At 37.0% G+C, this 15,511-nt stretch overlaps 1 protein-coding gene across 1 annotated transcript in view; it reads left to right on the top strand.

Moving 5' to 3' along the window:
- The window catches only part of ctbp1 (C-terminal binding protein 1), a gene marked incomplete in the record, with an annotated part of 18,879 nt that overhangs the window by 731 nt on the left and 2,637 nt on the right, over window positions 1–15,511 (top strand). The window contains 9 exon segments of the mRNA XM_014001948.1: window positions 7,133–7,287; window positions 8,781–8,925; window positions 9,181–9,284; window positions 9,653–9,755; window positions 10,312–10,436; window positions 11,739–11,828; window positions 12,117–12,247; window positions 12,693–12,820; window positions 14,006–14,120. Of these exon segments, the coding sequence (XP_013857402.1) occupies window positions 7,133–7,287; window positions 8,781–8,925; window positions 9,181–9,284; window positions 9,653–9,755; window positions 10,312–10,436; window positions 11,739–11,828; window positions 12,117–12,247; window positions 12,693–12,820; window positions 14,006–14,120 (1,096 nt within the window).

The raw sequence follows: 15,511 nt of genomic DNA, 5'->3' as shown, positions 1-15,511 counted from the left end.
CACACACACACACACACACACACACACACACACACACACACACACACGCACACACACACGCACACACACACACAATTTTACCTGCGTGCACACACAAAAGGGAACTCAACTGACACACACGTTCAAGTTCAAATGCACACACTCAGAGCTGTATTTCCACATGTGTGATAAATACACCTTGTGATAGTGGCTGGAAAAGACTATTCTGGAAAATGGGATCAAGGTAGAGCTGTTCAGAAAAAAAAGAAAGAAAGCAGTGGAGGTGGGAGTCGGGTGTGAAGAGGCAGGAGGAGGGTGTGAGGACGTATGATTATCCAGCCAAAAGCTGAACTGTTTAATCTGTGGTAATGTAATTCTGGGCTTGAAAGGTCAATTCTCCCAAAAGCAAGCAGATACTATGAATGTGTGATGTCATCAACAGGCTGCGGGCTCTATCTCATGATGACATCAAAAATTGGAGTCTCTGATCTTTTATTACCTCCATCCTCTTTCGCCTTGAGGCCAAAAAAAAAAAAATCTCATCCATCCTCATTTACTTGAAAATCCAAGGTCACTTTGAATTATAGTATGAGATTTATCATTTTGAGATATTTGTATATAAATCTCTATAAGTCAATAAGAATAGCACTGATCATGTAATGTGTTCAACTCAGCCTGCCGTACATGGTGGTGGTCTGATCTTTGCTGTGGGTCATGTTTGATTTGACAGTAAAGGTCTATAACAGAAATGTAAACAGATGGCAGTCACCTTCTCATCACAGCAGAACACCCAAAATGTTCATAATAAAATACTAAAAATGCAGTTTTATTGTTTATTTAAATAACCTATTCTTTGACATTAGAAAAAAAATCTCATAATCCATTAATGAAATGAGTGTTATAGTTGGGTCTAAATGTTTTCCTTCTTAAGGTTGCATATCAGCACTTTAGTATGTTCCTGGACAAGAAGGAAGCTGCTGTAGTGACATGTCAGTTAACAGAAACCCTGTGAGATTAAATATTATTGCACCATTTCGATTTCCTGACTGGTAAATAGACAATGCAGCATAATTGCACCAACTTTAAAAAAAAATGCAGTTTGTTGCTGCAGTCTAGGAGCATATAATTTACAGCACTCCGTTGTGCTCGGCAAAGAGAAAGACTGTGGCAACAACAATCACAATGAGCTTGGTCTATTATAAGACGCGCGGGTGGAAAAAAAGCTCAGGCTATAAACATAAGCAGCAAAGAAAAAGCCTCACACTAMTATTAGATATAACATRATGCATCCCACAAAAATAAAGTTCWAGTTATTTCAAAATAATTACCAGAGAAATGCAGTCTAGACAGATAAATAATATCATCATGCACAGAAAAATAAYCTATAAAGTAACGTGCAAAAGCATCAGTTAGTAAGTAGGCTATAATTTCAGTTGGACGATCTGATGCAAAGCACTAATTACTTGACTACCTTCTTTGTTGTAGCAGCATCATAAACACTGTCAGGAACCTAAAACTGTAAATAAGATGACAGTTCAGAAATAAGCTCTGCTWCATCAACTGGCAGAACTGACACCTGTGGGCTTCTCTCAACTGATCGTCCCACGTGAACACTGYTTTCTGGAGAATGAGCAAAGAATCTGATCTGGACTATTTCCAAAGTTGTCACCCCCCTGGTGCACCTCACAACATCTGGCATAGAGGATGCAAGACTGGATGCAAAAATTGAACTACAGAGAGCTTTTTTTAACAGCATGTCAAGAATGGAGGGGGAAATAACTCTGACTGTTGGTTTGTGTTGAAATTAAAATTACATAAATTTAATAAATCTACAGTAAAACAACACACAGAAGAGAAGAAAATGGTACAAAGCAGTAACAAGCACACTCTCAGTGCACACCCTGGCATATTTGCTGCATTCACACATTGTTTCACGCAGCAATCTACCTGAAATAATATGAAGGAAAAATTCCAAATATCTATTTGGAGTATGCGTGTTGTGTTTGATGTTTTTTGCKTTTTTTGCTAGAATTCTGTTTGTAATCTATCAACGACCACCCGTGGATCCCAGAATGAGAACAAAACAAACTAAATTTAATAAATTACTTCAATTTTTAATGATCCATTTGGAGGGCAAACTTATTCTAGTGTAAGAATCAAAACTTCAAATTTTGAAATTTAGACTTTATTTCTGCATATTAATATTTAATCCATTAAAAGGACTGGCAATCWTGCTTCAATCTAGCAAAGCTTGGCTCAAAATGTAGTATTTCCAGTAACGCAAGAAATGTTGAAAAGCAAAATATCACCTTAAGATATGCAAATAACTTGTCAAAAAAAACTTACTGGTTGAAAGTATTTTGCAACTGCAATGAAAAACAGTAGCACCTTTTTTCAAAAAGTACTTCATGTTTTCCAATCACATAAAAATATCAACCTTTTTTTTTTTACATTTTAAGCGCAGCAGAGATAAACTTCTRTATCTAAGTCTTCACAGTAATTATACTAAGAAGCTACAAATGATGTCTTCTAATCCTTAGTGTCTAAAAAGGCTTCCTATTCTAAAAACTGAGCATTTTTTACACTTATCTGCACACTTTATTTAGCTGTTTTGCCTCCGGTGTGTTTTTGTAATGGGAACAAAAAGCTGATAAACCTGAAGTAGTTTGTTGACACTACCTGAAAAAGAAGACCTTGTATGGATGCCTGTGTGTACAAGAGTCTGGGTGTGAGAGACCTGCATGGCGATCGTGTAAGCACTTGTTTATATCAAATATCGCAGTAGTAGTTAACCAGCATGACAGTGTGCTGAGCGTACACCTGTATTCCTGTGGATGAAGGTGGGGCAGGATGTATATGTGGGGGCACATTAAGGCGGGAGGACTTTTTTGTGGAAGATATTCGGCCTTTTAATCTCTTCTTTTTTTAAGAATCGAGTTGTGGGTAGGGAGAGATTGAAGAAAAAATGAAAGGATAAAAGTCTGGTGATTCATCAAACTTCCTGATGGACAATTATTATTATTTTACAAATAAATATAATCTATAATGATACAGGTTTTATTTTCAACAGGGCAGCAGACAGAGACAGTGAGAAAAAGAAAATGGCACGAGAGATAAAGAAACCCTGGGGAAGTCAAACTGAAATGAGAGATGTAAATCTAAAMAGGAGGGAACAATATACAGGAGAATGGTAATATCAACACTGAGGGGATGAAAGACAAAGATGAGGGCTTTCAAGCCACACTATGTCACAACACGCCACAAGAGTCACGAATGCTATAAATCTGACTTGTAGTGGCTTGATGCTCGGCTCCTGCAGTTGTAGACGGATCGCAGGTGACAGATTTGCTTTTCTTCCTTTCACWGTGAAAAATATTAAACACTGCAGCTGAAATATTTTAGCTGCCAGGGTTCCGTTTCTGCTCCTAAATATAAAACCAACTTAACATTTAGAAGTTTGCATATTGTTTAGTTCAGAGTAGGCTTTTTGTTGCATTTCATAGTCAAGAGTGGGAGTTCATAATATGTCAATCATTTAAAACAGAGGTTACACAGAACACRTTTTTCTAAACTTTAACCTCGACTCATCTGTTCTAGCAGTTTCAAACAAGTGTGGCTTTCTTGTCGACAATGTACACTCGACAATAGCTTCCAATAATGCATGTTTTGCTCGTATGAATGTTGATAAAACCATCTTTTAAAATGTTTTAATGTTCAGCAGAGATCTTAGATATCATATGCTCAAAATATATTTTCAGAGTCCATGCAGATTRCACTTTTTCAAGGGCTCACAACTTTTGTATTTTTCAGTCTTTGAGGCACTGAAGCATAGTGATCAGTAAACTCTTGATCAGGCTCTGATTTGGATTATTTATCTGCAATGCCTAACATTTCCATGTGAAGTAAAAATTGAGCTCAAAATCATAYACAGTAGCATGAAAATGGCATTAAGTGTGTATGCCAACATCATTTTTCTGTGGCTCTAATTTTTAACTAGTAGATTGCCTAAATGTCTGTTCTTTGTCATCTTTGTTGGGTGACAGTCTGACATTATTGTGTTTTTCCTTGAGAACAAAGCCTGTGATGCCTTTTTTTTTTGCCTGATCCAGGCAGGCTGCAAGGCTCTGAAGGGTTCTCACGCTACAGCCCCTAAAAGTCATTGGCAAATGGTTTTCTCCCAACTCTAAATGTCAGAATCATTACTACTATTCTGGTTTGTTTAAGAAGGCGATGTAATATGCTGCATCTTGGATGTTACAAAGTCTAGTCCCTTAAGCATAAACTTAACATGCAAATCACCTCTACTAATTTGCTGTATTGCCTCTAAATGTATACAAAATTAATAAYGTCGACTCTAAATTGAACTAACTCCGCAGAGAAACAGAGCTGAGGCTGTGGACACAGTTGACTGTCAAGAGGTCTGTTTGCACTGTGAAAGCTCCCAGCAGTTAGCCCATCCCCAGGCTACAGGGGGCAGCGGGAGCAGTGGATTATTAAAATAATAAGAGGCAGAAGAATGAATGGAAAAAGGTTTAAGGATTGAGAGAAAAGCCTGCCAAGTATTTAATTCTGTGAAGGTGTTAAAGAGTATTTAATGTGAAGGAAACGCAGTGAGAAACATTTCATAAAAGARGCCAATGAAAAAATGAACATTAGATTTTGTTCATTTTAGGAACTTGGAGATGTTTAATAATTCTAGTGCGGCACGACGGTTTGTGACTGTGGACAGGACATTGTTTTATTATATAGTACGACTCAGCAGTCAGTAGTGCTGGTCCTCCCAAGGTCATGCACGGGGCTGGAATGAGAGTTATTTCCTGAACCAAGTATGAACCAGAGAAATGTCTGGAATCTGTGCTCCTTTCCAGAAACACAACTTCACTGCAACGCTGACTAGAAGAAGGGATTATATTATGAGGTGAAACTCTTGTCTKTTTAATCAGAACGCATCAGTTTTGAGTCACACAGTGGCTGCGAGTGTTTCAACCTCAATCAAATCTTGCGAACGATTGGTTGCTTGTTTATAGGAGTACCGTGAATGGTGCAGAAAGTGTGCAGCCATATTGGAGTCTCTGAGTTATTTTTGCTGAATTCAAATTTCTGAGCTATGCACCATAGGTTTTGTATTGATGTGTAAGTGCAGCTGCCTCCAGGCAAATCCTATTATGTAAAGCTAATGTTCTACCAGACCATATTAGGCACAGTGAAGGGGGATTTACAGTTTTTTTGTAATGGTCTTAACGCACGGCAGGGTTGCTCATCAGATCTAGTTTCATGCCGTAATCTGACGACTTTGATTAGTAGACAAAAACTGATGGATGAGCCTTGCTAAGTTGTGAGCTGATTTGGCATCAACTGAGTGCCAAAGAAATACCATCTATTACACTTCTTTGTGTTCATTACTTAAAACAATCAAAACTAAAGTAATATCAGTGACTGTGTGTTTAAGCGCGAAGCACGAAAGATATTTATAGTCACATTGTAAATAAAAATGGGGAAATACATTTTTCTTTTATACAACTTTATCTGCACTTCAGTTTTTAGTGTTTGACTGTTATACACAAGCCCCTTTTCTATTTACTTCTCAAAGATACAGTTTATTTTTGCTACAGGACCACACTGAAACTAAAATTAATATAATCGCTGCATTTATTGTTTTACCAGCCATGATAAAGAAAGAAATAGCAAAACTGAATTACAATAGTTTCAGAGTATACCGTACTGACTGATTTATTATAAACTTTAGTAATTAAAATATAATGCTACATTTCAACTCTAATTCAAAGAGTAATAACATATGTTTCAAAATTGTATTTTTTGTCTATTATTATTAAAATACAAACCTGAGAATGCAATCCTTTAAATTAGAAAGTTATAATAAATTGCAAGATAAGCTCCAGAAGAAATAAAATCTTACAAGTCAATACTTTGTAAAAAAAAGAAAATGTATAATTAAGAGCCAGTCTAAGTTAYTTAGATGTGTTGATAATCGCTGCTCAGAGAGGAGTGTTAATATTGTTGTCGTCTTCTTGTAATTCTCTTGTACAAGCTTGGAAATCAAAATACTGTAAAAAAAAAATCCCACAAAATTCAGATGATGTATTTGCTTTTAATGATKACTAATTTCTCAAGAGTTTTCAAAAGATTTTTGAGTGAAACAACAGAAAAGGGTTTTCATGGAGATGCCAGCACGATCAAAGATGAGCTCAAGGCAGGAACAAGTGATGGGTCGAGGCTGCAGCATCAGCAGAACATCTTCAAGGAGGCTGTCAAAACTTCACACATCAAAAAAATCCCAACGGCGCGCACACACAGTCACGGCTACAGACTTTCAGCTGAATCTAAATGTCTGTCTTTCATTTATCTTGGTTCAGAGTTAGTCTGGAATGATTATTCACTGAATTATGAGAAAAGAGAAAAAAACTAACAAAAGATTGAATATTTAAGGAAAACTAATTAACGCAACTTCCTTCTCCCACTTTTCTTGTTAAAMCTGAACACTTGAGGGTTTGTCTAGCACATGTCTTGTTAAACGTCACTTATCTTCAGGTCGAGCCCAACAGCAGTCTCAGTGTAATCACTAAATCTGAAGTGCTAATTAAAAAGAAAAAAAACGGTGCTATGGTTGCAGGAGAGCCTTTTTCTTATTAAATTCAAGACGGATTAGAGTCAGATTTCAGTGAGTGGCTGTTTCTTATCATCTCATTTTCTGTTGCTCAGACTGACAGTAATGTTTAATGCATTTCTTTTATATATTTATTTATAAAAGAGATTCCTTTTAAAAACGACACACATGAGTCTTAGTTGAAGTTAAAATGTATCCATTCTTTTTTGTTTGAAAAAATATTTCATCATATTTAAGTAAGTGGATCCTAAAAGTCACTCTCAGGTCACTCAGAGGCCAGTATTAACAATTGCATAAATATGTCTCATTATTATACCTTTGTTGTTTAAGGCAAATTTCCAGGGTAACTATGATTTGATAACTTTCTGCCAAATACAAATACATGTGTTCTACTTTAAAGTTTTGCAACTAAAAAAAAACTGATAAAAACAGTGAATTAGAAATAATGTCAAATCTCTGAATTAAAATGTAGCTGCTCCTCTTTAATTTTGCTCTTTTGACTTTTTCTTTCTTTCTTTTTATGTTTAGGCATAAGACCACCCATTATGAATGGGCCCATGCACCCACGACCCTTGGTGGCGCTGCTGGACGGGCGTGACTGCACGGTGGAGATGCCCATCCTGAAAGATGTAGCAACTGTAGCTTTCTGCGATGCTCAGTCCACACAGGAGATCCATGAGAAGGTAATACACAAACCAGGTACATCTTTAAACGACAATAAACTAAAAATAATAATTAAAATCTGCTGAACATCTATGCAGCTTTTGGTGTGTGACATGAGCTCTGGACATTGTAATGACATTGGATGGACTGATGGACGGACAAAAATTCCAGAAATGGAAACATAACAAAATGTTTTGGTGCAGCACARAATAAATGCCATTATACCTTCATCTTTCTGTAACATMTTTTTTCTGACATTTTAAACTCATAAAACATTCAGAAACTCTGCTCCCAACACCTCTGAACCACTCTCAGACTTGTCAGGTGAAAAATCCACCTAAGTTAAAAGTGCAATTTGCAARCTGTGATGCAAAGTTGGATAAATTAAGTCTGTGTGATCTATTTAAATACCCCCCTTCTCATATTTTTGCACTATAAAAAGAACACTATGATTAAAACAGTGATCATCACACATGGGACTCTGAGCAATTACAGCAGTAACAGGTGCAATGCAATAGACTTTGTAATGATTGTTTAATTTCTTATAGAGATTTTTTTTGTTTGTTTTATTCCCCTTCTGTTCTTTGTTGCTGCTGGAAATGTAATTTCCTCGAGGGAACCTCCCAAAGGGATCAATAAAGGCGTATCATATGGTATTATATCGTATCGTATCGTATCATATTGTATCATATCGTATCGTATATTCAACAGTGCCAGGCACAATAATCACTTTTCAGGCACAGATGAAGTGCTGMACTTTGATAATAAACACTTACTGACACAAAGTTGAACCAGAGGAACTTTAATAGCACTTGCGAAAATGAATAAAACGTCAGAAGAACAAAGACGAACCAAAACAAAGAATCTATAAATGGTCCGAAGACTAATGTTAGAATGTGGGTCATACTCAGATCTTTCCACAGCCAACACTGGAGAGTAATTAGGTTTGTGTGTCTGGCAGGGTTATGTCTTGTTCTGGGTGTCTGCCAGGTGCACTCACTGTGTGAGCGTGCTCAGTAGGCCACAGCATGGAACAAACAGATGGCTCATCCTCTATCTGTTGCTCTGTCTCTCCAAAAAGCAGGCACCTCGCTGTGTAATCAAAACGGCCTTTTTTCTGCTGTAATTGAACTTCATGTCAATTTCATTCCCTCACACTCATGAAATAGAGGGCTGGCAATGTTAGAAAGAGGTCACACAATTAACTGGGAGCCAATCAAGAGGTAGGGGCTAAACTGCTTCGCAGAAGGGTGAAGTCTCAATCTATATGAAAATCAAATCAAATAGTTCAGACTCAATATAGTTCAGTATCAATTAAGACCCTAAGAGATCATTTTGATGTGAGGTATACAATAAGAAAACCTTCCTGATGTTAAATTGCATGGTATTGCCACATTTCTGCAGCTAAAAGTTCACAATAATTATATTCAGACATTCTACCTTTTAATACCTAAAAGAAAACCAACCTCCCCCCACCCCCATCAGTTTTATCTAGCCTGCGTTGTGTTTCCAGGTCCTGAATGAAGCTGTTGGAGCTCTGATGTACCACACCATCACTCTGATGAGAGAAGACCTGGAGAAGTTTAAAGCTCTGCGCATCATCGTTCGCATCGGCAGCGGTTATGACAACATAGATATTAAATCTGCCGGTGAACTCGGTATGAACAAACGCACAACCACACATACCTATGTACTGTACACGAGAGGAAATCCCAACAAAGGGCTGATCTTTGCTTTTTGAAACATCCTGTCTGTATTTCTATAGAAGCTCTTCTACCATTTCATCTGCTGCCAGCTTGTTTCTACCAAAATCCCTTCAGCATAGACTAACATTTGAACAAAATTTCATACCTCTGTCCAAAAGACAAAAAACAAAACTATTACTAATTCTTATCTGCCCTGTGATCCAACAGGCATAGCTGTTTGTAATATGCCAGCGGCCTCAGTGGAGGAGACGGCGGACTCTACACTCTGTCATATCCTCACGTTGTACCGACGCACCACCTGGCTGCACCAGGTTTGTAGCTTTGTGTAACAGATAAGAGACTCGTACAATCTGAAGACAATAATACTGAATGAATTAGCTATAGGTGCATGTGTATTTGGATATCAAAATTTCAATTTGGAAAATAAATTAAACTGACAGCACAATTAAAACACAGATTTTTTTTTTTTGGTTAGATTGTGGGCTATGTTTAAATGATGTCAAGGTAAAGTGTAGAAAATACAATAAAATGATTTGTTCCTCAAAAAATAAATAAATAAAAGGACTTAGCTCCACGTTGCACAGTCGTGACAGGAGTTTTAGCCACATCAACTTAAACAAATACGTCTTTGTTGTCTGGTTCATATTTGAAAGTGACAATTAATCAATAATGCCTTCAGGCTCTGCGGGAGGGAACAAGAGTTCAGAGTGTGGAGCAGATTCGAGAGGTAGCATCAGGAGCAGCGAGGATCAGAGGAGAAACTCTGGGACTCATAGGCCTTGGTAAGCAACAAAAAACATTTTGACTGTTTTGTTTTGTCCAATGAAACAAAACTAGCTGTATGTGTATGTACGATTGTCATCAAGCCTATTCTTACTATTGCTTATACTCACAATGCAACTTAATTAGTTTGTGAGAACTTTGGACTGAGTGGAAATTTAATATTTTTTTCCACTCAGTTTTTATTTTGGGGAAGTTTTGCCCTTAGCTCAGCTAAATTGGTTTCCAGAGGAGTTATGGCCAATAAAAAATAAGCGGATTAAACACAAGCAGAATGCATATCTCTTCTCTGTACAGTTTGAGAGGCTTTGGGTAAAAGATAGGTAAATGTGTGTCGCCAGATAATTATGTAATTGGTGAAAGTTGGCAGCTAAAATGAAAACATTTGTAAAGATCAAAAGTCAAACCAAAATGAAGCTATTTCTTTAAGACAATTAGATATAACTGCCTTTGAACTATAAAACACCTTCTAAATCTGATTAAATACAAAATAAAAACAAATATTCCTCACATGATAAGTGATCTAAATGTCCACGTTGTGTATTGGTGTGTTTTTAGGTCGGGTGGGCCAGGCCGTAGCCCTCCGAGCCAAGGTTTTTGGCTTCAATGTGATTTTCTACGACCCTTATTTGGCCGATGGCGTAGAGAGATCCCTGGGACTACAAAGGGTCTCCACACTACAGGTAAACCCACACATCCTGTATGAGTGGGGCTACATTTGACACATCAGCCTAACAACTGCTTTTGTACTTTTTTTTCCTAAAACTGTCAGCTTCTCTGTGCCTCTAAACCACTCAAGCGAAGCAGTTTCTGAATTTTCCTGCCGGTTCAGCAACCTTACACTCTGTGGTCCAGAGGTTTTAGAATAATTGGTAGCTTGTCAGTTTCCAAAACTTAACTTCTTTATAAAATGATTAGGTTGCTGAGAATATAGTGACATAAAATACAAATACTGGTGATGTGTGGGTAAGATGTTTCTGATGGGTTTAAATTAGGGCCATTGAACTCCCATTACTCCTATAATTAAACTTCTACTCATATGTCACTAAATAGAAACACAATATGAGTGGGGGGTAGGGCTGTGTATTGGCAAGAATTTGACGATACGATACATATCATAACAGAGGGGTCACGATACGATATATCCCGATATATTGCGATACTGTAAGCAAGGCAATATATTGCGATATATTGCTTTTTTTGTCCAAAAATTCTATTAAATAAAAACCTCTAACTGAAAACAAAAAGAAAAAAAAGCTAATGTTTACTTACAATGCTAATGCTACCCTTACTCTCTGGCACTCAAGAGGTAGAGGAGCCAAATGGCTGGCTCACTGCTGCTTCCTAGTGGTCAGAGGCTGAACTACAACATAAAAATGAACGGTTGGCAAGAAGGTTGACATTTTAAACCTTAATTAAAAATTGATACAGGGCTTCAGAATATCGATACAGTATCCGGAAATGAAATATCGCGATATTTCAGTGTATCGATATTTTCTTACACCCCTAGTGGGGGGGGGGGGTATATTCAAACAAAAAAGTCTAAATCCAGCAACTTCTTGCTTATTTTACTGTCCTATGTGACATGTTGTGGCTTCAGTCTGAGCTAAAGAGGGGGACTTTATACAAATATCAACAGAAATGGTTAAAAAAGACAATACAGTGATGAGTATTTTCATTATATAATTGTCTGTTATGATTTTACAGTCAACTCATAATCTTTTCAATATATTTAAATGATTGAATACACAAACCTGTATATCTATACACATTAACAAAGACAGGTTTGTTAAAAATAAATAATTTGTAGCTGCTGTTGCCACATCCCTGCAACAAAACAAAACAGCGAAGAAAATTAAAAAATGTTATGAAGTGATAAAAAATGGAGATTAAGACAGACCGCTGCAGAGAGTTTATTAAAAAAAGGCAGCAGCAGCAGACAGGGAGACGAAATGGATGGATTTATTGACTCTCTGCCTCCTCAGGATCTGCTCTTCCACTCAGACTGCGTCTCCCTGCACTGCAGCCTCAACGAACACAACCACCACCTGATCAATGACTTCACCATCAAACAGGTACTCTGACGAGGCTGGACATCAATTTATAAACCTAATTATCCACATTTCACAGCAATACATAAATAAAGGAGTAGATATTCACGGCTTATGGTGCTATACAATGAAATAAGACAAAAGGTTTGGATGGAAAGTTACGAGGATGTTACTTTAAGGGATTAATGTAGGAAATATTTAATGATTTACATACTGTTTTATTATTATCTTACTATGAATAGTTAGTTTCATTAAATATCTTATACATTTACAACTTTAACAATATGTTCAATCTGTATAATGGTGTTGAAGATGCGTCAGGGAGCGTTTTTGGTGAACACGGCCAGGGGGGGTCTGGTGGACGAAAAGGCCTTGGCTCAGGCGCTGAAAGAGGGGAGGATACGAGGAGCTGCTCTGGATGTTCACGAGACAGAACCTTTCAGGTAAACACGGTTTCTAAACATACTGTAGATCCACGCCGCTCTAATTGTGAGTCACCAGACCACTTCTGCACTTCACCTTCATACATGCTGAATGGACTTGTTGCCTGGCAAAAGCAGCTGTACCCAAGGAGTCTTTGCTCAAAAAACACACAAAAAAACTTTGTCCCAATCTGTTTATAACCTCATCTAATTTGATACAGAATTCAAAACATTTCATTTTACATTGCATTCAAACTTTAAAATAAGGCTTTAAGGTTAAAAAAACGAAATATCAGAATCTAAAATGTGACAAATTTCTGCTTTTGTTATAAAGAATATCTTCATACTTTAGTTGTTTTTAGTGTCATGATAATTGTTTCTTAAATTTCAGTCAAATAACTTGATACTGATGAACAAAATGATTCACAGCAGCTCAAACTGACTGTCTCCTTTGTTCTTGTGCCAGTTTCAGTCAGGGTCCACTGAAAGACGCTCCCAACCTGATCTGCACACCTCATGCTGCTTGGTACAGCGAGCAGGCATCACTGGAGATGCGAGAAGAGGCAGCTAGGGAGATTCGAAGGGCTGTGACAGGTTAGTGGACACGCACACCCATGGAAACACACACACACACAGGCTGACTGAAAACATGACATTTTTAACCGTTCGTCTGGCAGCGAAACATAAATGTGACCCATCACATTGAAACGAGGATTAAGTCCAAAAGTGGAATGTGGAGAAATAGGCAGATACAGGCTTTTGATTCAAATGTGTGCAAAAATTGCATTTTGTCAAAAATATATTGAATTAATGCCTTTGAAGGAATTTATTAGTTAGTTATGGATTTGAAGCACCACACTATTTGTCTTAGTTTCCTTTTTAAGGTTTTATGTTTATAAACTATTGTGTAACTATGGTTATGCCTTGATTAAAACAGGTTTAGTTACATGGCCGAAACACCTTCACAACACATAATAAACCGTTATAAAGCCATTAGGAAATATATTTGCTGTACGAGTTGCCTGCRATTCAGCCGTAGGCCAGTAGTGGGCGTACCAGGCACTGAAGATCCCTGTATAAAAAGACCGGAACTTGCGGTTTCAGGCAGCGCAGCTTGGAGCAATAAAAGCTTCCCTCATTACCAGATCTGGGTTGTATGTTTCCARTTCTCTTCACATTTTAATCTATTCAATATTTATGTGGATTCGTCTCTATTTCAGTTAATGAACACTAAATTTTCTTAGACCTTATCAATGTATCAATTGAACGAACTGTCAGAAATATAATCCTAAAAATAATTTTAAAGCATTTTTTTGAGCTGTAACAACAACAAAAAAAATTATTTTGAGGAAAAACATCTTAAAATTTTGAATTTTTCCCTGTGAGCCAGCAATGTTCTTGTTTCTTTCCAACTGGGAAATCTTAATATACAAATTGACATAAAAAATACTAATAAATTTACATAAAATTAGGATTCAGACCAAACATTTTTGTATTATCGTAACCAACAGGACAAATYAAGTCATATCACTGSAAAAACTTATGATATCAGAATGATCCAGGTATCAAAATGTAGCTTTTAATTTCAGGAATCTGAAAATGTAATTAGGTAATTTTGACCAAATTTGACTTAATCCTCATTTCGATATGATGTGTGACAAATAGTTCTTGCCCACTGGCTGGTTTTCCTTTATATATTAGTTCATTCACGTTTCTTTTCTTTAATTTATTTATTTTTTGTCTTTGTTTGTTTTGCTGCATTTTTTCCCCTGTTTTCAGGTCGTATCCCTGACAGTCTGAAGAACTGTGTGAATAAAGAGTTCCTCACCCCAAACAACCACTGGGCAGGAGTTGACCCAGCTGCAGTCCACCCTGAGCTGAACGGCGCCTATCGGTAACAAACGCCACCGAAACGAGCGACCCGTAGTKACGTTAGGATTGCACTTTTCTATTCTAAAAAAGAAGACTTTACAAATTGTCTTAGTAAAGATTTCAGGGTTGTAGATTTACAAAATATATGAATTATGTGTTTCTTTTTTAGAKCTAGTATATCAGAGCATGTAGCTGCTCTGTTTAATTCACAGCATCTTAGCGCTCACAAACAAACATATTAGGATGAATTAAGCTGTATTATTAGTATATATAGGTAGATATGTGCGTAGCTTTAGGAATTAAGTTGAAGATTCACACAAAACAACATGTTTAATACAAAAACTAATTTCTGAGGATTGTTTTAGGCAGGGATTTACACAGAAATCAACATTACAATCCAAGTCCACAGCTTCCAACGTCAGCCCAGTCACCCCTCCCTCGTATGTACMGTGAAAAATACAGTTTGCTGCTTTTTATAAAGATATATTATTTTCCCTCCTTCATTTTTACCCACCACTAGGAKCCTTCCATCCATGGAGTCTGTCAGTTTCTTTATGTGTTCAGTATCAATTTCTGCTGAGGTGTCTTGTCTTCCTTCACAGTAAATCTCACATTAGAGACGAGCCCACGAGTTGTCAGAGGATTTAAGTCAGGTGAGGAAGGGGACGAGGTCATTACTCTGTTGCCTCAGAGACCTTTGCTAGCTAACCCAACAGTGTAGTTCGTAGATTGATGCGAAGGAGCACTTTCATGCARAGAGATCATAAACTTCCTGAGTAACGCTGCACACACTTGAAAGACAGTGAATCTGTTCTACCAAAAGAGAGATGATGYCTGTTCTAGACACGCTTTGAAGTTTATGGAACGTGTTATTCCACAAAMGGTAGATGCGCTGCAAGATTTACCGAAACAATCTGCAACAAGATATTTTGGAGCAGTGCTTTTCAAAGCCAGCAGTGAATTTTAGAGCAGCGCTAAATATTTGATGAAACATCTTCAAGTTGTCTAAAGGTTTTAGAATTCCTTGTCAGAGTTTATATCATCTAGTATCTTATCAGGTTTTTTTTTTTATTAAAGTTAACAAGAGTGAAACCATGGTAGTCTTTTATTTTTCTTGTTAAAACACTGATGTTTATTTTGGTTTCACTGCCTCAGCATATTTAGTTTATTTTAATGCCATCTTCAACTTGCAGATGATTAAATATGGCTATCATTAGTTGTAGTTATGTCTTATTCTTTTTTATTTATTTGAGCACATCTCTGAGTAACAACGCCTCATTGAGTTTAATACTTACAATAAGACAGGATTTAATTCTGGAATGTGGCGACATTAGAGCTAGTTTTGTTCCAGTATGGAAAGCTTAGCTCTTAATTGTTTCGGTTTTATTTTTTACTTTTAACATGTCTCCCCAC

The sequence above is a fragment of the Austrofundulus limnaeus genome, unplaced genomic scaffold, assembly GCF_001266775.1.
Source record: "Austrofundulus limnaeus strain Quisiro unplaced genomic scaffold, Austrofundulus_limnaeus-1.0 Scaffold11, whole genome shotgun sequence".
In the NCBI taxonomy this organism is placed as follows: domain Eukaryota; kingdom Metazoa; phylum Chordata; class Actinopteri; order Cyprinodontiformes; family Rivulidae; genus Austrofundulus; species Austrofundulus limnaeus.
Note: the sequence above shows the minus strand (reverse complement) of the source record. Positions and strands in the feature narration are given on the sequence as shown.